The sequence below is a fragment of the Nilaparvata lugens genome, chromosome 2 (assembly GCF_014356525.2).
Source record: "Nilaparvata lugens isolate BPH chromosome 2, ASM1435652v1, whole genome shotgun sequence".
NCBI lineage: Eukaryota > Metazoa > Arthropoda > Insecta > Hemiptera > Delphacidae > Nilaparvata > Nilaparvata lugens.
The window spans coordinates 1,001,420-1,023,232 of record NC_052505.1 but is presented as its reverse complement, the minus strand read 5'-3'; the positions used below and the strand labels follow the sequence as shown (position 1 = coordinate 1,023,232).

Below are 21,813 nucleotides of genomic sequence, written 5' to 3'. Positions count from 1 at the left end.
TGACATAATCTTGAAGACCGTCCGATCCGTTTTACCGTCCAGACGCAACGACTACATGCTCCGACTTTTGCTTGAGCAAAATGAAAAGCTAAACTTGAGCGTCTGAACTGGGCATAAATCATAAATAGTTTTATTTTTCATGAACTGAGTATGATGAAAACTATAAAGCTTAATCTGATTTGTTTTTCTATTGTATGTTGTTTTAGGAAACATTGTACCCTTCATACATGCTTGACCTGATGGTACTGTGTTGGTGTCAGCAACCACGTGACCGGCCGTCTGCCAGCCAGATAGTGTCGATTGCGTCTGCGCCGGAATTCACCCATCTGCTCGACATTGTCTCGCTCAATCACCCCTCCACTGTAGTCGCAACGGTCACTGCCTCCTCGTTCCAGGCCAACAACGGTATGCAATCTTATTTGAATATTTATCTATTTATTCATTCAGTTATATGATAGAGAAAAGATAGCATGAGGTAGATACCCCATGTAGATACAAATTTATCCATTTATCATTCAGTTATATCTTAGAGAAAAGATAGCATGAGAAGATATCCCTTGGTGTAGGACATTTATGTTCCAAATTTTACTATAAACTCAAGCCGATAGTCCTTATAGTTTTTTTGTGAAGCTATGTGACACTGGTAGTCTATGTGACGCTATGAAGCTATGTGACATGGTGTAGGACATTTATGTTCCAAATTTTACTGTTAACTCAAGCCGATAGTCCTTATAGTTTTTTTACTTTCCTTGCCCTATTACCATAGGTAAGCAAAGTATTGCTTTCCGAAAAAAATTAAGGTACCCCATTTTTTATATTTCTATACGTTTCAAGGTCCCCTGAGTCCAAAAAACTGGTTTTTGGGTATTGGTCTGTATGTGTGTGTGTGTGTGTATGAGTGTATGTGCGTCTGTGTACACGATATCTCATCTCCCAATTAACGGAATGACTTGAAATTTGAAACTTAAGGTCCTTACACTATAAGGATCCGACACGAACAATTTCGATCAAATGCAATTCAAGATGGCGAAAATGTTGTCAAAAACAGGGTTTTTCGCGATTTTCTCGAAAAAGGCTCCAACGATTTTGATCAAATTCATACCTAGAAAAGTCATTGATAAGCTCTATAAACTGCTACAAGTCCCATATCTGTAAAAATTTCAGGAGCACTGCACCATCTATGCAAAGTTTGATTTTAGATTTTCAATTATCAGGCTTCAGATACAATTTAAACAAAAAAAATCAATTGGAAAAGATTGAGCATGAAAATCTCTACAATTAATTTTCAGTAACATTTTCACCTAAAATTGAAAATAAGCTCGAAATTAGAGAAAATAAGATTATTCAATTGCAAACTGTTGGCAACTGTTGATTCTATTAAATCATTCACTATGAAGAGATAGCAGACTTCGTGTGTCTCCAGCGTTATTGTCCTGTCACCAGCTGGCTCAGATCTTAGAAAAGTGGACTTGAGATGCGCGGGAACACTAGCGTCAGTTGATCAATTTTCATAACGGCAAGGAAAGTTGTGTGAGTGCACCACACCAGATTTTTTCGTGGAGCTATGTGACACTGGTAGTTTCTTATAGTATGCTTTATTATGCCGCATCCATACGTTGGCCCAATGTGTACAAATGACGACAAGCGCCAGAGTGTGGATGGTTGGTTTGCCGGCGCTCGCCTTCATTGGCCTTCGCTCCGATTTTAGTCGAGCAAATGCCAACCCAGCGAAGGTTAATGAAGACTAGCGCTGGAAAAACACCACCCATTCACGCACTTGTCAACCATGAATGCTGTGCATGCTTGCTACTTTCCTTGCCCTATTACCATAGGTAAGGAAAGTATTGCTTTCCCAAAAAAATTAAGGTACCCTTATTTCAAGTTTTCTATACGTTTCAAGGTCCCCTGAGTTCAAAAACATGATTTTTGGGTGTTGGTCTGTGTGTGTGTGTGTATGTCTGTGAACACGTTAACTCCATTCCTAATTAACCGATTGACTTGAAATTTCAAACTTAAGGTCCTTATACCATGAGGACCCGACAATAAGAAATTCAATAAAATTCAATTCAAGATGGCGGAAAAAATGTCGGATAATTACTAAAAAACCATGTTTTTCACGTTTTTCTTGAAAACGGCTCTAACGATTTTCTTCAAATTTATACCATGGATAGCTATTTATTAGCCCTATCAACTGACAAGAGTCTCATTACTGGGAAAATTGCAGGATCTCCATAATTTTCTTGAGAAAAATAGCGGATAATTACTAAAAAACCATGTTTTTCATGATTTTCTCAAAAATGACTTGACTGATTATTTCAAATTCATACCCTGTATATTTATTCATCAGCTCTATCAACTGGCATGAGTCTTTCCCCATGGAAACTTATGGGGTCCACCTCATCCTTGAGTAATGGACTTTGTTAACTCCTTCTCGTGCATAAGGTCGGTAGATAGAGCAGTTTATAAGAAGAACACATAGTCGAGATTTTCATCTGTAGAACAGCTGTTTTGACGACTTTTAAAAAAATCATCGAATTTCACAATAACACAAAGGAAAATGTAACTCTGAAAACAATTATATATACACATATACAGTAGTCTGATCGTAGTTTCAAATATGTTGCCGCCAATCGTCATCATGTTATTCCTCTAAATTATTCTCGTTTAAGAATGAGGCTCACAGTTCAATGAGCAAGGAAAGTTTTGTGAGTGTACCACACCAGATTTTTTCGTGAAGCTATGTGACACTGGTAGTCTATCATAGTATACCGTTATTATGCCGCATCCATACGTTGGCCCAATGCGTACAAATTACGACGAGCGCCAGAGTGTGGATGGTTGGTTTGCCGGCGTTCGCCTTCATTGGCCTTCATTGGCCATCGCTCCGATTTTAGTCGAGCAAATGCCAACCCAGCGAAGGTTAATGAAGACCAGCACTGGCAAAACACCTCCCATTCACGCTCTTGTCAACCATGAATGCTGTGCATGCTTGTTACTTTCCTTGCCCTATTACCATAGGTAAGGAAAGTATTGCTTTCCCAATAAGGTACCCTTAGGTACAATTGAGGTACCCTTATTTCAAGTTTTCTATACGATTCAAGGTCTCCTGAGTCCAAAAACATGATTTTTGGGTGTTGGTCTGTGTGTGTGTGTATGTGTGTATGTCTGTGAACACGATAACTCCATTTCTAATTAACCGATTGACTTGAAATTTTAAACTTTAGGTCCTTATACCATGAGGATCCGACAATAAGAATTCATTCAAGATGGCTGAAAAAATGGCGGATAATTACTAAAAAAAACATGCTTTTCACGTTTTTCTTGAAAACGGCACTAATGATTTTCTTCAAATTTATACCATAGATAGCTATTTATAAGCCCTATCAACTGACATGAGTCTCATTTCTGGGAAAATTTCAGGAGCTCCGTAATATTATTGAGAAAAATGGCAGATAATTACTAAAAAACCATGTTTTTCACGATTTTCTCAAAAATGACTTGACCGATTTTTTCCAATTCATACCCTGTATAGTTATTTATCAGCTCTAACAACTGGCGCCAGTTTTTTTCCTGGGAAACCAATGGGATGTCCACCCCATCCTTTGAGAAATGGACCTTGGAACCTCCTCCTCGTGCATGAGAGGTAGGTAGAGCAGTTTATAAAAAGAACACATAGTCGATATTTCATCTGTAGAACAGCTGTTTTGACGACTTTTAAAAATAATCGAATTTCACATTTACACGAAGAAAAAAGTACTCTGAAAGCAATTATATATATATATATATATTATAATATATATATATTATATATATATATATATATATATATATATATATATAAATGCGAAATGGCACTCACTCACTGACTGACTGACTGACTGACTGACTCACTCACTCACTCACTCACTCACTCGCATAACTAAAAATCTACCGGACCAAAAACGTTCAAATTTGGTAGGTATGTTCATTGGCCCTTTAGAGGCGCACTAAGAAATCTTTTGGCAATATTTTAACTCTAAGGGTTGTTTTTAAGGGTTTCAAGTTCGTCTTTTAGCATGTATATTCTTCTTCTCCCACTCTTAATTATAATTGAAATTTCCATATCATATGTTACTATAGAACTATAATCTAGATAGAGTAACCTCTTCGAAACAGTTGTTAACTGGCAACTAAATTAATAATTTTGTCAGGTTGGCATTAAGTTGATTTGACTTTGTTAGGTTGGCACCAAGTTGAAGATTTAAATGCATTTATCGCGGAAAAATTGATTGGGCACTGCTACTTCAATCCTGGGAATATTATATTACTAGCCGTCAGGCTCGCTTCGCTCGCCATATCCGTTTAGCCAGATGTTTAGTCTGGAACCCCGACTGGATTGTCCTAACACTCTGATAAAAATGCTCAAATGAAAAATGCAGGCGAGCGAAGCGAGCCTGCTGATCTCATTCTTGGACGATCCAGTCGGTGGTCCAGGGGGCGGAGCCCCCTGGCTAGACGGATATGGTGAGTGAAGCGAGTACACATATACTCAGTAGTCTGATCGTAGTTTCAAATATGTTGCCGCCAATCGTCATTATGTTATTCCCCTAAGTTATTCTCGTTTAAGAATGAGGCTTACAGTTCAATGAGCAAGGAAAGTTGTGTGAGTGTACCACACCAGATTTTTTGTTTTCTGCTCTGCTGTTTTTCTGAGTAATTGAGTTGCTGTAGGCCTTACGTTTTTGCTTCACGTTTGCTTATTGCTTTACGTTTTTATTGTGTTCATTTTAGTTGATATTTTCAATTTACATGGCTACCGCTGGCCTCGATTGGGCACGCAATATGGATGACAAGAACAACGCAGCCAAGCTTACAAGGCTGGGCCAACATGTGGACTAGGCATTACACTCTCATCCGGCCAAAACAACAATAAAAGACGGTAGTCGACAGTAATCGACTTGAGTTGACAAAAAACCGGCTTGAAATTTGTAACATAAACGACCTATACCATGGGATACCTTCTTATGTTATATTTTCTCATGTATCTATTGATTTATTGTATTATATTTACTCATGTATTTATTCTTTCATGTATTTTATTTATTTCAAATGTTTATTATAACTTAAAATAAACAAAAATGTCACATTGTTTTTTCTATTTATATTCCACTTCCTTCATCTGGAGAACCAGGTGTGGGGGAAATTATAAATATGAAATTGTACTTCTTACTACAACTTTCACGTTAAATTCTCTCTCTTTTTCTTATAAATGGTTTTGATAACAAGTGTCTGATATTTATTCATTCATTCATCAATGATAAAAACACAAAATCATATAATGTTTTGGAATGAAACAAACATGCTTATAGGCCTTACTATTTCATTCCAGAATTTTGGTTGAAATGAGTACAAAAAAGGTTATGTTTCGTCAGCACTTCCAAACACGGATCCCAAAATACAGAGTTATCATAAAAGAATGGTGCGGTTTCGAACATGGTTTAAAGAAAAACCAAATTACTTACAGTTGATGTTGTTTATTCATCTAATTTGTCGTCTCAGGCAGTTTTTTTACATAATTGATAAATTTAAATATGTGCGCCTTTAGTCATTCGACAAAATATCCAACGATAATCAATTCTCTCCAAACATTCGCTAGCATTTCATTGGTTATGGTTGTCATTGCTTCATTAATCCTGTTTTTAAGTGGTTCAGGTAGATTTTTTCTTGTTAACTTACATCAAAAACATTGTTTATTCACAAGAAATCGCGAACTGAACCACTTTAAAACAGGATTAAAGAACCAATGACAACCATAATCGAAGAAATGTTATTGAATGTTAAGAGAGAAATTTATTATCGTTTGGACATTTGTCGAGCGACTAAGGGCGCACTTATTGAAAGTTATTAATCATGTAAAAAAACTGTTTCAGACGACAAATTAGGTGAATAAAAAACATTAACTGTAAGTAATTTGGTTTTTCTTTAAACAATGCTCGAAACCGCACCATTATTTTATGATAATCCTGTATATTGACAAGAAATTGAATTTAGAATCTTAATATACAAATTAATTTGAAAAATTCACTCTAGTAATCAGTTGAAAACCTGAAAAATATCGAATAAATTTTGAAAAAATTATAAGATATACCGTACTCAGGTTAGGCATTGAAAAACTTTACAGATGTGATAGACTGCTTCTTGCGTATTTTTCAAGTTGAAGAAATCTACAATCAGGTAATTTCAAATTCTGGTGTTTTAATTGTGATTCAGAAATTGGAATTTTTCAGAAATATATTATTGTATTTCAATCGTGTTCTTATAATTGTAGTGTATTAGATCATTGATCTATCAAATGATAAATGATCTTAAATCGGGTGATGAATTATTCTTTAGTTCTTTGTAATTGTTTATCTGATAATGTATTGATTCAGTGGTTAATAAATCCAGCTTAGTTGAGTACCGTACGTGATTATTCCAGTCGAAATTGATTGTGAATTTAATTTAATTGAGATGAATAATTTATGTGTTGTACTTTGACTTGACAGAAGACGGCGCCTGTGCGAGCGGAGGTGAGATCTGGCTGGCATGTGCCAACAAGGTGACCGATCAGCTGGTGGTGAGTGGTCACTCGTTTGTCCAGTACTCGAGCCTCGTCCTTCCAGGCGAACCCACAGCCGCTTGCCTCGTCGGCAACTCTATCTGGCTCGGCGATTGCAAGGGACAGATACATGCCTATTTGTGAGTTCATTCATTTATTGAACGAGCGTTAGCGAGTTCTTACTTTTGACACTCAAGGTCAAAATCGTTGTCCGTCTGTATGTTCTACAATAACTTTAGGGAGAATTGATCAATCAGATTAAAATTTTTGAACACAAAAAAATAAAATTTTTTTATTATTCGAACATTTTTACAGGTCAAGTTTGTTGGGCAACAAAATTGACTCACTCCTTCGTCCTTTTTTCAGGATATAACAAATAACATTGAAAGTGCATAGAAAAAATTGTTGTGATTGATCATTTAGTTAGCTGAAGAATTCATTGCATGCAATTAAAACATTTTTTCCATTCATTCATTCATTCATTGACCGACCAAAGTGAGGTCTAAGATTCAAGTCGACGGTTTGGCATTTCTCTTAATGTTTAAATGTTTATATGTTGCGCATTTACGGCGAATCGCGGTAATAGATTTTTCATGAAATTTGACAGGTATGTTCCTTTTTTAATTGCGCGTCGACGTATATACAAGGTTTTTTGGAAATGTTGCATTTCAAGGATAATATGAAAGGAAAAAGGAGCCTCCTTCATACGCCAATATTAGAGTCAAAATCAGACTATTCATCATAATCAGCTGACAAGTGATTACACAGATGTGTGGAGATTGGAGAATCCAGTCTTTTGCTGTATTTCCATAAGGTCTATAGTTTCAATCCGGTACTTGTGGATGAGAATGCTGCGTGAGGTCTACTGTTCACAAAACTACTAGTAACATCAGCTGAGGCTATTTAGAAGCTGTCATACAGACAGTCCTTCATGCGCTGACATATGATTGATATACAAGATAATTTTCAACTTTTACATCAACAAACTGATTCGGGTTGAGATATCAATGTGTGGTTCTTGCCATTCATTTTCTCTTGGAACTCAGTTGTATCGAAATCATGATCTCATGACAACCTTGAAAAAATGAATTTGGATTGTTATGAGGGACAAAATTGTTGAAGTGACAGAGTAATTTTCCATTTCAAATAGGATGCCCAATGAAACCTACTGTCTAATTATTTCTTGTGAAAGAAATATTTAGCTGCTTCCATATCAGTTTAGTTTAATTTTTGTCATATAACACTACAAAAATCAATCACAGAATAGATACAAAATGGAAACTGTCAATCAAACGCCTATCCAACCAATGCTTTTTACATGGCACAAAATCTAGACACGTCACGTGACCTTAGGAAGTTCCAATCGTGGTCTTCTGATTGGCTCGCGGCAGTGAACGAGATCAATTGATCCAGATCAGTAAAGTGATCCGAACCTTCCATCAATACTATTACAATGCGGCGCTTCCCTAACAAGATGGCGGATTTTTGCGCCAGGGTACTAGCCGAGTAGTTTCCATACTGTATGTATACTGTGGCTTGGTCGTAGTATATGGTACATCAAAAATATTGAGTAAAGCACTCAAAAAAGTGATTATAAAAGAGAAGAAAATCAGAACATACAAAGGAGTTGAAATATGCTTGTGTAAGCAGGAATGTGCCCTACACCAAATATGTAAGGGGAAAAAAACTATGATAACAAGAAAAGAACAGAATAACTAAATTTTTAATTCATGAATCTTTAACATATATACATTTGAACAAAACAAGATTAATTTGATTATAAAACAATATTTGATATGAATTTAATGGGGAAAACACTCGCTTGCTGCTAATGAGGATTCAATGTTTGTGGCTATGAAAATTCAAGAACAATGATTCAGTAGTCACCTACCTTTTTGAAATAGCTTCCCACTTTGGCATCCACTGGTATTTCGCGACTTTAGTATTTTAAAAGAACAAATATTAACTGAACCAATGAATAGGCTCAGAACCCGTCTCCCTTAACAATACAATTATTTTTATACTGCCCGATCTGTGACAGAATAACTGTACTATTAAACGAACCGAAATCTAGCCTTTTTCACTGGATCAGCCGGACTTAACTTTCAGTCCTATCGAACGAGCTCACACTCACACTGACCAAAAATAAAATTTTGGGTATTAAATATAACTCAGTCAATGCCAAACATGAAAGCCATTTCAAGTACATATTTTTATCTGTCGCACAAGCGGCACGTTTGTTATTAAAACGAAAAGAGAAGCTACATTAATTTTGACAACAAATAAAATAAACAATCTTTCTGTCGATGACAAAAATTGTTCAAAGACAAAAACACTGTTCATTAAACTTTTACAATTTAAAACTCAAAAATCCTGATCAATATGAGATAAATATATGATTCATATATATGTCCCATATGACCAGGTGACACTTGCAAAAAATTTCTTACACACGCCAACAGTTAAAGCTTTCCTCTAAACTGTACGGAGATGCATCAAGCAATCAATTCAGCTTTTATTGCATTCTTAAACCTTTCTTAGCTTTCAATACATTTGTTTCATTGTATTTGTATTGTTTCATTGTTTTCATTGTATTGTTTGTGCTGACCTAATAAATAAATAATACATTTTATTTCAGTAGGAAGAGAGTTATAAGCTGTTAGTACGCTATAATGTGGCCCTTTCTCCAAGCTTGCTGTTCGGTGTTGCGGGTACTGAAGATAAACTATTTGGTTTCTAGTATTGTAACTAATATCGGGGCACCGGGCTTCGCTCGTTATTTCTTTTTATTGATAAACAGAACACAATTCTCTAAAATGATTGTGTTTATATTCTACAGCTGCTATACGTCAGCTTATGAATTTCGGGGATGCGATATTTTGATTTTCCACAGAATCACTCGCTCACTTTTTACTATCCACAGACGACGAAAGTCTCAGCTGTTTCAGTCGTGGATGAATTATCATTTTAATGTTGTTCAGCGAGTTTTTCCAAGGATGAGACCTGGTGCAATCGAATTTTTATATCATAAACCTACTGTGTTCTAAATTTCGTGGAAATCGTTAGAGCCGTTTTGGAGATCCGTTGAACATAAATAACCAGATATAAATATACAGAAATAACCAGATATAAATATACAGAAATAACCAGATATAAATATACAGAAATGGCTCGCGAAAATCGTTAGAGCAGTTTTGGAGATCCGTTGAACATAAATAACCAGATATAGATATACAGAAATGGCTCGCGAAAATCGTTAGAGCCGTTTTGAAGATCCGTTGAACATAAATAACCAGATATAAATATATAGAAATAACCAGATATAAATATACAGAAATGGCTCGCGAAAATCGTTAGAGCAGTTTTGGAGATCCGTTGAACATAAATAACCAGATATAGATATACAGAAATGGCTCGCGAAAATCGTTAGAGCCGTTTTGGAGATCCGTTGAACATAAATAACCAGATATAAAAAATTATACAGTAAATTGCTCGCTTAATATAATAGGATTATGGATATGACTCTCTCTCAATATCTTCTCGTTTAACTTCCACCAACTCTGTATAATTAAAAGTTGCTGGTTTCAAAGATTACAATACAACAGTGGCTGTTATAATTCCCACTTGGAAGAGCTTTTCATAATTCAAAAATCAATCATTAAAACAATCTTAAATAAGCCTAGACTTTTCCCAACCAACCTGACTTTTGAAGAGTTTAACGTGTTGACAGTTAGACAGTTGTATGAATGAATGTAGTGAAGTATATTTTTAAATATAAAAATAATTTCATTTGCACTAATAATACTATCAATAATCAATACAATTTAAGACCCACCTCTAATAAGTACCTAAAATTATAAATAAAATTCCTGAACAAATTATTAGTTGTGCCAAGATAACAAAAAAGTAAAAGATATCAATGCTTGGATCAAATAAACTACTTCTTCTACCTTTGAGAACTATATTAAGTTAACAGAGAACTTTTCTGATTAGTGCGCTCACTTCCCCTACTTGTGCTCTATCACATCCCTTTCCCAATCCTTTCCAAAAATTCCAAGGATCAAAGCCTTCCTATGACATGGATAGCCATAGTTGGAAGAACTTTTGTTACTCTACCCTTCTTCACCACATAACATGTATAATTTGCCTTCTAATATTGTAATGTGTTCTCATATTTATGTTATTTATTTTATACTGTAATGTTTTTTTTTATTGATGTAATTAATTTTTATTTCATATTGATGTATCTTATTTGTGTGTGTGTGTGTGTGTGTGTGTGTGTGTGTGTGTGTGTGTGTGTTTGTGTGAATAAATAAATTGAAATTGAAACAGTTCATGAGCGAGTTCTCCAACCCAGGGGGTCACAAGTAATAGTTAGTAAAATAGTCTTGCATTGCACCTTATAATCGATGTAATCTTGAATATTGATATATTTTTGTAAACTTGTAATAATTTGTGTGTTTGTTTTAGCGCGGGCGATTGCACGCACATATTCAGTTACGCACTAGACCCCGAATCGCCGGCCAACGCAGGCGTGTGCGCCATTCTGCACCTGGAGCAGCAGGCGCGTGTCGCCGTCGGTCTGTCCAACGGGCGCGTGTTCCTGGTGCGAGACGACATGTCGCCGACTGCACCCACCATGGGCGAGGGCAGCTTTGTCATGAGTGAGCTGGGCAGTAGTAGTGTGTTGCACGCTATCACCACTGTCTACACCGACAAACACAAGTCAGTTCACTATTTAAAAAATTCTACAGATGAAAATAAATTAGAAATTGCATTTGTTCAAATGCTAATTATTGAATTGATTATTATTAAACGAAAATCCCAATTAAATGCTGTAAATCACCCCGATTTCTGCTACTGAAATACTGCTACTCTAAAGCTGCGTTTACACCAGAGTTGATAACACAAGTTTACAACATTTTTTTTATAAACTGATGTTAATTACAAAAGTCACTAACATCATATTGAGCTGCGTTTACACCGGAGTTAATAACACCATTTCTTAACAAAAGTTATCAACTTGACTGAATCGACAAAAATTTCTCTTAACAAAAGTTAATAACTCGTGTTTTTAACAGAAAATTCCTTGTCATTGACAAGATTTATGTTATCCATCGAGAGTCGGTAAAGATCAAAGGAAATGTGTTATGTTAATAACAAAAGCCTCTTTTATCGCATCAACTTTTGTTTATTGACCGAGCGAAGTGAGGTCTAAGATTCAAGTCGCCGGTTTGGCATTTCTCTTAATGTTTAAATGTTTGAATGTTTATATGTTGCGCATTTAAGGCGAAACGCAGCAATAGATTTTCATGAAATTTGACAGGTATGTTCCTTTTTTGAATTTCGCGTCAACGTATACATACGGTTTTTTGAAATTTCGCATTTTAAAGATAATACAAAAGGAAAAGGAGTCTCCTTTGAACGCCAATAATACCGTAAAAATCAGACTTTAGAATTATCCATAATAAATCAGCTGTCTAGTGGACTACTAGTAGTTCTGTGAACAGTAGTAGACCTCGCGCTCAGTAAGTTACATTGACCTGTTGTTATGTTTTCTCAAAAATTAATAAATAATTTATCAATTTAAAATGTCTAGAAAAGATCCTAAATAAACATAGAGCTTTCTGTTTTATCGTACCGTGACGTGTCGTCCCGGAATGTGAGTGTGAGCTCTGTTATCAGGTCTGGTTGCAACTGTCTACTATGTTGATGGAAAGATACATTTTCAAGTAAAATCAAGTAACGAAGCAGTGTGTGATTACATAACCTTATCTTCTGTGCAACATTAACATTTTATCAAAATTTTTGGAGAGAAATAGTACAGACTCAGTCTAGTTTTTCCTCCAATGTCATAATTGTATTATGATTATAGTATTTTATACAATAAATGAATAAATCAAGATGTTCGATGTTTTTGAACGGGTAGTATTATAGTCCACTAGACAGCTGATTTATGATGAATAATTCTAAAGTCTGATTTTTACGGTAAAATTGGCGTTCAAAGGAGACTCCTTTTCCTTTTGTAGTATCCTTAAAATGAAAATTTTCGAAAAAACGTATGTATACGTCGACACGAAATTCAAAAAGGAACATACCTGTCAAATTTCATGGAAATCTATTGCTGCGTTTCGCTGTAAATGCGGAACATATAAATTTAATATAAACATAAAGAGAAATGCAAAACCGTCGACTTGAATCTTAGACCTCACTTTGCTCGGTCAATAATACTACCCGTTCAAAAACATCGAACATCTTGAAAATGTATTCTTCCATTAACGTTAGTAGACAGTTGTCTACTAACTTTGTCTTTCCATAAGGCCATGATTCTAGTTTGGAGTCATTGATAGAATTTTTTTTACATTTTTCTTTTTTATCTGATGATTAAAATTGCAACAAATATTATTGAAAAGAAATTGATTTCTAAGATCATAAAAAGTGAGAAATGAAGTTTGTAGGAAATCAGCATTATGGTAGTTTATTTTGTTAATTTCAACACACCGGTTTTTCGCCAACACGACAACACAGAATGTTCTCTGATGGGTTGATTGGATTGGTGTATCGACGGCAGCCAGACCTGATAACAGAGCTCACACTCACATTCCGGGACGACACGTCACGGTACGATAAAACAGAAAGCTCTATGTTTATTTAGGATCTTTTCTAGACATTTTAAATTGATAAATTATTTATTAATTTTTGAGAAAACATAACAACAGGTCAATGTAACTTACTGGACGCGAGGTCTACTGTTCACAGAACTACTAGTTAATCCCATTCGATTGATTAATTGTTGCAGTGAGAGTCAGCTGTTGTGCAGGCAGACTACAAATAATTTCATCAAGTTGCTACTGGATTTCATGTTATCCAAGATTGTGATCTTTCTTGGCTGGTCCCTTGGTTGGATTGATTGATAGATTGATAACCTACTACTGCATTTCCAGTATCCAAGTTCACTGGATAGTTAATTTTTAAGAGATCAGATCTCATAGACTTGGAGATAACAATAGGCAAATAACATGGCAAATGAGGTTGTGCAGTTTTTTAATGATTCAGACCTCACTATAAATTCAAACAAAAGTCATGTCATCAGCTTTGATTATAAGTATCGTCCTTTTCACCCCACCATAACACTTGGTGAAACGAACATTGAAAGTTGTACTGTTGTGAACATGTTAGGTTTGTCGATGGATTCCAAGCTTAATTGGGGGGATCATGTAAACAAGATATCATTGAAATTGAGTAGGTCACTTTTTGCATTTAGAAATATTGTTAAACGGGTGCCTAAAACAACAGCAAAAAGTGTCTACTATGCACTGATTGAATCCCACATTGCTTATGGCATTGAATTATGGGGGAGTACCTCGAAGCAAAACATTCAAAGAATTTTTGTTCTGCAAAAGTCCGCAATAAGATACCTGGAAGGGCTCAAATTTCCACAGACATGTCGGGAGTCTTTCAGTAGCCTAAGTATTTTAACTGTTCCATCATTGTACATTTTCAAATCAATATTACATGTGAAGGATAGGTTGAATTCATTCCAAGTTAACTCAGATATTCATGCCTATAACACTAGAGGAAGGAATAACATTTCAGTTGAGAGACATAGGCTCAGTGTATTTGAGAAAACACCTACTTATAGGGGACAAAAGTTTTTTGCGAAACTTCCGGCTGATTTGAGAAGTATTGTTGAAGAAAAACAATCCAAAATAAAACTATATTCTTTTCTCAGTGAGAAGGTTTTCTATGAGGTTGACGAATTCTTGTTAGAGTGAAAAAATTATTATCTAAATTTAATGAATTGTTAAATGTTATTAGAGTTTTATTTTAAGATTGATATTTTATGTTATTATGTTATTTATCTGTGACGTTTTTCAACTGTATTACATTGTTTTTGTTATACTTTTGTTGAGAATAAAATATTATTATTATTATTACTGTTATTTGCTTCTATTTTAGTTTGATTGATTGATTGATTGCAGTGAATGCCAGCTGTGGTGCGGAGAGAGTGACGGTGCTCTGTCGGTGTACACGATGCATGACAACATGGTGACTGGACATAAAGTGCTCAACCACTTTGAGCCGATCATCGCCAACGTGCATGTCCACCAGATTGTCTCCTCACACTCGCCCATCATGTACGACGGCCCGGCTGCCGTCTGGACTTATGTGCATCCAGGTACACTACAAAACACCATGATATTTTTCAAGTACTCTTTTATTTCATCCCAACACCACTATAGGGTGAGCATAAATATTTTTGAACACATTTCATAGATGAATGAAAAAAATAACAAAAAGTAGTAGCGCGCCTATTTATGTGGAAAAAATTGGTGTAGCTGCTACAATATTTGTGATGACAGTCGGCTCCATGGTGACCCCCACCACCTCTTTGTGTCACCCCGACACAGCGTCAGGAGAAAGCTATGTGCGTTCTGTGGGTCCACGAAAGCAAATCGGTTATCACTGTTCAAATACGTTTTCGTTTAGAGTACGGACGTGAAAAATAAGTTGTATGCAACCAAGTTATGTAATATTGATCAACTAAAACAAATAATCAAAGCCGCGCATTCAGGACATCACTCCAGATCGACAATGTATGGCGTGGAATTGAGTATCGTCTAGATATTAATTTAATGTGCTGCAAAAAGTGCTCACATAGAATTTTTTCAGACTTGTCATGTGTTATAGATAAAACTTTTTAAAATTGGCTTTTTATTAATAAATCAATGTCCATGTAAGTACACTTTTTCGTTTTTTTTTATTGAATTCACCTATTAAATGTGTTCAAAAATGTTCGATAATTTCGAATGTATGCTCACTCTGTAGCTTCAAATTTTCAAGAGATGTGTAAATAATAAATAAAATAAGTGAAAGGGTACTTGATAACTTTTATTGTGTAGAAAAGTAGATTTACTACAATATAAATCCATGTAATGGATATAACACTTGTGTGCCCCCTGCGCTGAAGAACTCGCTAATGAATAGTTGTAGTGATTTTGAAATCGACAACTCATAGGCACGGTTGCACGAATAACTGTTAAATGTTAATCTTGATTAAATTCCACGAGAACCAATCCTTTTCGAAAAGAAGGCTTCTCTGATTGGTTCACGTGAAATTGATCACAATTAAAATTTAACCAGCTTTTGTGCAACCGGCACTCAGTGTTAACTCTGGTATATAGAATCTTGAAGGATATCTTAAGGGCAAAGGAATATTTCTCTGATCAATATATTATATACACTTGATTATTAGTAACATGACTGATTTTGTTTTGTTTTTAATACAATATTCATGTATTCTATTGTTTCAGGTTGTGTAGTGTATCAATGGGACCCAATATCTGGAAACATTGTCAATAAACTTGATTGTTCAAAATTGGTTCCTTGCTCCGAAAGTTTGAAATCCATCAGTATAGAAGAACACCTCAGTCCTGGTCGATGTCAGGTAAATTTTATCAAATATTTATTAAATTTAAATTTTTCCGCTTCAGATCTTATATTTAATGCACTATCCTCAATAATAATTTGAGATGCCCCATGCCTCTCTGTCATCCGCCATCTTTTTGAGGTCTGTTTAGTTGGCACATCTAACATCCTCCTCCAGTTGTTCTATGTACTCCAGTCTTGGCCTCCCTCAGTCATTCCCTCCATTATTCTTTTAGTTAGTCCCTCTTGTCGAAGATTATGACCAACTAGTTGTGCTCTTCTCATTTTTATTTCTTTCAGTAGACAACCTCTCTCTCCGACTCTTTAAAACACTTCTTCATTCGTTACCTTCTCTCTCCAACACCTCTTCAGATGCATTCTCTCTCTCTCTCTCATATTATCTCTCAGTATTCATTAACTGATCCTCTGCATTCTTCTGTAGCACCATACCTCAAAAGCAGAAATTCGTCTCTCTTCTTTCACGCCCATCGTCCGAGCTTCACTGCCATAGGTTGCAATTCTCCATACGTTTTGAGCAACCGTTTTCTCATCTCTAGACTTAGGCCCAGTTGTACAAAAGCCGGTTAAATTTTAACCGTGATTAATTTCAAGAGAACCAATCAGAGAAGGTCTTTGTGATAAGACGGCTTCTCTTATTGGTTCTCGTGGAATTAATCACGATTAAAATTTAACCGGCTTTTGTGCAACCGGCACTTAGACTCAATGCTCTTGTAGTCAATACCGTGTTATTATTATTGAAAGCATTCATTGCTTCATAGATCCTGCTATGTCTTTACGACTTGAGCCTAGTTTTCACTAGTAGAGTTAGTGGTCGAGTAACTAACTGGCATACTAACTCTACCGAGCCAACTCTACTCTACTTACTTGGTCGAGTAACTGTTTTCACTACAATTGAGAATAGTAGGTAAAGTGTGTTGTCTATAGTGAGGTCCACGTTATAATGGCAGTGTTTGATTTGCAATGGTATTGCTATCCTTGTCTATCATTCAACAAAGCGGATAGCGCTATCTCTTTTTCGCTTTTTCGTCTTTTAACAATGTATAATTAATATTAATTAACAAAATATTTCATCTTAATTATGTAAATTCATTTTCGCCACACTGCACAGAAGCAGCTGTTTTCCAGTCCCTTCGTAGATCTGAAAGACATTGTTTGCAGACGACTATCGTCTGACGTAATAAACAGGTTTCTTTCCTGCTAAGACATCCCCCCCTCATAAAACATTCTTATTCAATTTATTATTCTTATATAGCTGATGCCTAAAAGTTAGGCGGCTTCGTGGGTCACATGGTGTAACCTACTCACAGCTGATGCAATGCATCTATTTATTGTCTCTTTTGATTTAAAATCATCACCTAAGCCAAGCTAGATGACAACTCTACTTGACAACATCAGCTGTTGGAATGCACAAGAGACCCACCGCCTAACTTTTTGGCGTCAGCTATACCTGTAGTGTGGAGAAAAAAATCGTACGCGTGACTCTCTCAGAAAGGTGTTTACGGTATTCGGATAACATATTCCCATATGAGGAAACTACCCTCATACCGTAAACACTAACTTTCTGTGCTTGTAGCGTAATATACTATATAAAATTATTGAAATATATAATTTCTTGCTTGTTAAAATATAATTGATTGTTTTAAACGAGAATGAACAGTTAATATTACATCATAAACGTGTATCAGTTACCGTCTATAGAAGGCATTGATGAGACAGAGGATCGGCAACGTTGTTCTCCTATCTTTCTCCACTGCCTTTATAACGTGGACCTCACTATAGCTATGTATTTACGACTTCTTTCATCATAAGTTATCTTGCTTCCGAGATAGATTGAAGATTATAAGGTTTAGGCTCAACTCACACTTACGTGACTAAAGTCGAGAAGAGACTGCGACTCCAGTCTCTTCTCGACGCAGAATGTGTTTTCAAATGGTGACACTCAGACCAGTCGACTCTAGTCTCTGCGACCTTACGACTGTGAGACTGAGTCGAGCGTCGACTCGACATGTTGGTCGAGCCTCGACTTGAGTTGCATAGTACCATAGAGAAACAATAGCGTAAGTAGATATCCCATGGTATAGGGCGTTTATGTCGCAACTTTTACTGTCATCTCAAGCCGATTACTGTCGATTATTGTCGTTTTTTACTGTTTTGACCGGGTAAAGGTGCGTACAGACTTTCGCTCTGCTCCGCAACCGAACGTCACTCCAGCAGAGCGATTGATGATCGACCGGGGAGCAACAGTGGTTCGACCGGGGAACGCGAGAAGATCTAGCATCTTCCATAACGCTCATAATGGGTGCGTGGGCGGTGCGACTGTGGTTCGATGGTGGTACGAGGGCGGTACGAAGGCGGAGCGTGCTCGGTGCGGGTAGGAAGTGCGTATATGTGTACGCAGCTTAAGAGTGTATGAACGGCACAATATGAGAGACTACCAGCGACATAAAGCTTCACGGGAAAGAACCACGTGGACTATCAGCGTGAAATAACAGTAAAAGTTGCGACATAAATGCCCTATAGCCTACCATGGGATATCTACTTATGCTATTGTTTCTCTATTGTAGTACTATGTATTTTCATGAAGGAATTTCCGGTGAAGAGTGTGATTGACAAGTAGCGACTTCCTTGACGTGCCCCTCATCCTTGTGATGTAGGTGTTGAAATAAAAATGAAATGAAAGTGTGTTTATGTTTTATGAAAGTGAGGTTTTATCATTTCAGATAAAACAATATATTAAGAATTAGATAAGACTATTTCAGACATTATTTTAAACATAAGACATTTAGAATTTTAACATGAGTATAATTTGTGTATTTAAGTGAAATTTTCAATATTTTTTGTGATTGTCAAGCAAGATTTCTGTTTGGATTTTTATTTTGAAATTAATTAATCTGATAAATTCAAAATTATTGTAGTACATACATTTTTGAACTCAAAATAGTGTGTGAATTAAGTTATCATTTACATAACCTCTAGACTGTGTATTCCAAATTAAGGTTTAAAGCAGTTTTGGGCGAATGCCTGTTGTTTTTAACTGCATTGTGATACCATAGAGAAACAATGAGCATGAGTAGATATCCCATGGTATAGGGCGTTTATGTCGCAACTTTTACTGTTATCTTAAGCCGATAGTCCACGTATTTCTTTCCCGTGAAGCTTTATGTCGCTGGTAGTCTCTCATATTGTGCAGTTCATAAACTCTTACACGATCAAAACAGTAAAAATCGACAATAATCGGCTTGAGATAACAGTAAAAGTTGCGACATAAACGCTCTATACCATGGGATATCTACTTATGCTATTGTTTCTCTATGATTGTATCTATTGTCTATGAATAAATGAAATGAAAGACAATATATTCAAAATAATTGTTATAAAGTTTGTTACATGCACAGAAGTGACGAATTGGATCTTTTTTTTAATAATGTGAGATTAGAAATGGAGTAGCATGGAACTGAAGTAGTGACAATGAGCAAGAAAGTCGTAAGGTCGAGAGACTGGAGTCGTATGATTTGAGTCGTGGTAGTGTGAGTTGAGCCTCAAGTAAAAGTAAATTCGTATGGCTTTTGTTGGTGGGGAGTCCCTTGCGGGAAGGTCCCACCGCCTGAATATATCATTTAAGCCGTCAATGGGCCTTACGACTGTCATACTTCAGCCCAGCCGGGACCGACAGTTTAACGTGCCCATCCGATAACACGGGAGTGATCTGGTTAAAATACTTTTGGTATTAATAGGGTTTGAACCAGGGATCTCTATGCTGCTACGCAAACAGTCTATCCACTAGACCAGGGGTCTCCAACCTTTTTTATCCTAGGGCCACATTGTTAATTCTTGGGAGGCTTAGAGGGCCAATAACAAGGATGTACGTGGAATTTGACTTGTGGGGACACACACGACGGGACTTTGTGGGGTGTAAAATTATTATATTTCCATTTAAATAATATGAGGAGTTTCAAGTAGGTTTAATTTAAACACAGGAAGAAACAAACCAATTCATTTCAATCCAATGCAAAGTCCAATTTATTGAGTGTAGAAAGGTCATAAGAAAACTTGACAATGCGTAAATTAGAAAGTTAAACAAAATTATAATAATTTTTTTACTAGTAATAAGACAACTTGACAATACACGAATTCACAGAAAGTTACCAAGCTAAAAGAGAATACTTATTTTTAGTGAGAAGATTGCATTTCTTTTCCGCTTAGAATGTCCGCCCATTTAGGATCAAACTTTATGGTTCCGATCATTAAAATTGTTTTCAAATGTTCATCTGACAAGGTAGCTGTATTTGGATTTAACAAACTTCATTTTTGAAAATGTCTGCTCACACTTGAAGGTAGATCCAAAAAGAGAAAACATAGCTTGAGCATGTTTTTTTATGTTTTTAGAGTATTTTACTGGGAGAGACATGTACAGTCCGTGCAGACCATTTGCTGATATCTCAACAATGGTTGATCGCTGCTTGTTTACAGCTTATTTTACACTTATTAAGAATTACACAATTATGGAACGGTTCTACAATATTGACAATGACTCAGTCGGACTTATTAAGAAATGGAGTTGCTAAAGTGCGAGATAAATTACTTGAAGAGGAGAAACCCATTTCTTCCTCCACAGTTTGTAGCATAGACACAGACAGACATCCTGCGCACAATTGGATGCGCCGTGTCATTTTGCTTCATGTTCTTGTGATGAAAACATCTCTGTAACATACACAAACCAATATACCTGCTGACCAGTACACTACTTGGAACATTGCCAGCAATAGATGGAGGGGAGTGTTGCCGCGTCGCGTTACAAAGCTCTCTCACTCAGACACAAAAGAAGGAGAATGCTGCTAGGTAGTGGGAGTGATTAGTGGAGGATAGAGCATCGGACCTCTCCGTCTTCGAGAAAGAGCCGTGTTAAAAGTAATTTATCTCGCACTTTAGTAAGAGAAGAGTACTGAACTCACAGTTGTTGTCAAAAATGTGTATAGATATATATTTTTTTTCAAATCTGCAGCAATAACTCTCGGTGGGCCGGAAAAAATCTATCCGCGGGCCGTAGGTTGGAGAGCCCTGCACTAGACCACGGATCACTCCGTTGAGCCTTAGTTGAAATAGACTCATGTTTTATCTACTTCCCGGTGAGAATTGAAACCGACTAATTTGCAATCTACTTTCAGGTGACAAGTCTGTGTGTGCTAAACACAGAGCTGTACATTGGGACGACCTGGGGCTGCATAGTTGTGGCGGAGAGGACCAGCATGAGACCAATCACTGTGTTCCGTCCGTTCCAGGAGGAGGTGTCGGCCATCTTGGCGTTGCAGCCGCTCGGCCAATCAGAGACGCTGTTGGTGACCATTGGTCAGGGCTATCGCAGTCTCATCAAACGCTACAAGGATGTGATTGGTACGCCGACTCTGCTCAGTCAGTGCTCCCAAACACACAATAACTCGTTTGCCCTGCTTTGGGCCACTGATAATTGGGCTGCAGCGTAATTAGATAGAAAGAATATTACAATATCATAATAATGTGGAATAATATTGCAATTATTCAATTGCTATCAATTGATTCATAAACTCATTGCGCTGCTAATGATAACTTGGCTGCTGCTTAAAAGCTAGGGATGGGTATCGAAAGTCAAAACATCGATGTTTTGAACATCGATGTTTTTTCCTCCTGAACATCGATAAGTGAAAAACATCGAACAGTAAACATCGATGTTAAAATTGAAACATCGATGTTAGATGTTGAAACATCGATGTTTCTAAACATCGATGTATCGATACCCATCCCTACTTAAA

General features: G+C 36.4%; 1 protein-coding gene across 1 annotated transcript; it reads left to right on the top strand.

Annotated features, from left to right (window-relative positions):
* The first annotated feature begins 212 nt into the window (after nucleotides 1–212).
* On the top strand, nucleotides 213–21,593 carry LOC120349943 (leucine-rich repeat serine/threonine-protein kinase 1-like). The gene is made up of 6 exons (XM_039421517.1): nucleotides 213–405; nucleotides 6,525–6,717; nucleotides 11,048–11,302; nucleotides 14,560–14,756; nucleotides 15,892–16,025; nucleotides 21,193–21,593. Exons 1-6 carry the CDS (start codon nucleotides 228–230, stop codon nucleotides 21,505–21,507), a joined length of 1,272 nt encoding a protein of 423 aa, XP_039277451.1. The 5' UTR covers nucleotides 213–227; the 3' UTR covers nucleotides 21,508–21,593.
* The last annotated feature ends 220 nt before the right edge of the window (nucleotides 21,594–21,813 follow it).

Bases quoted from the DNA above. Each gene is read 5' to 3' on its own strand.
- LOC120349943 (XM_039421517.1), top strand. From the start codon at position 228: ATGCTTGACCTGATGGTACTGTGTTGGTGTCAGCAACCACGTGACCGG. The intron at 11,303-14,559 runs GTCAGTTCACTA...GATTGATTGCAG, and splicing joins GTCTACACCGACAAACACAA to TGAATGCCAGCTGTGGTGCG. The intron at 14,757-15,891 runs GTACACTACAAA...CTATTGTTTCAG, and splicing joins CTGGACTTATGTGCATCCAG to GTTGTGTAGTGTATCAATGG.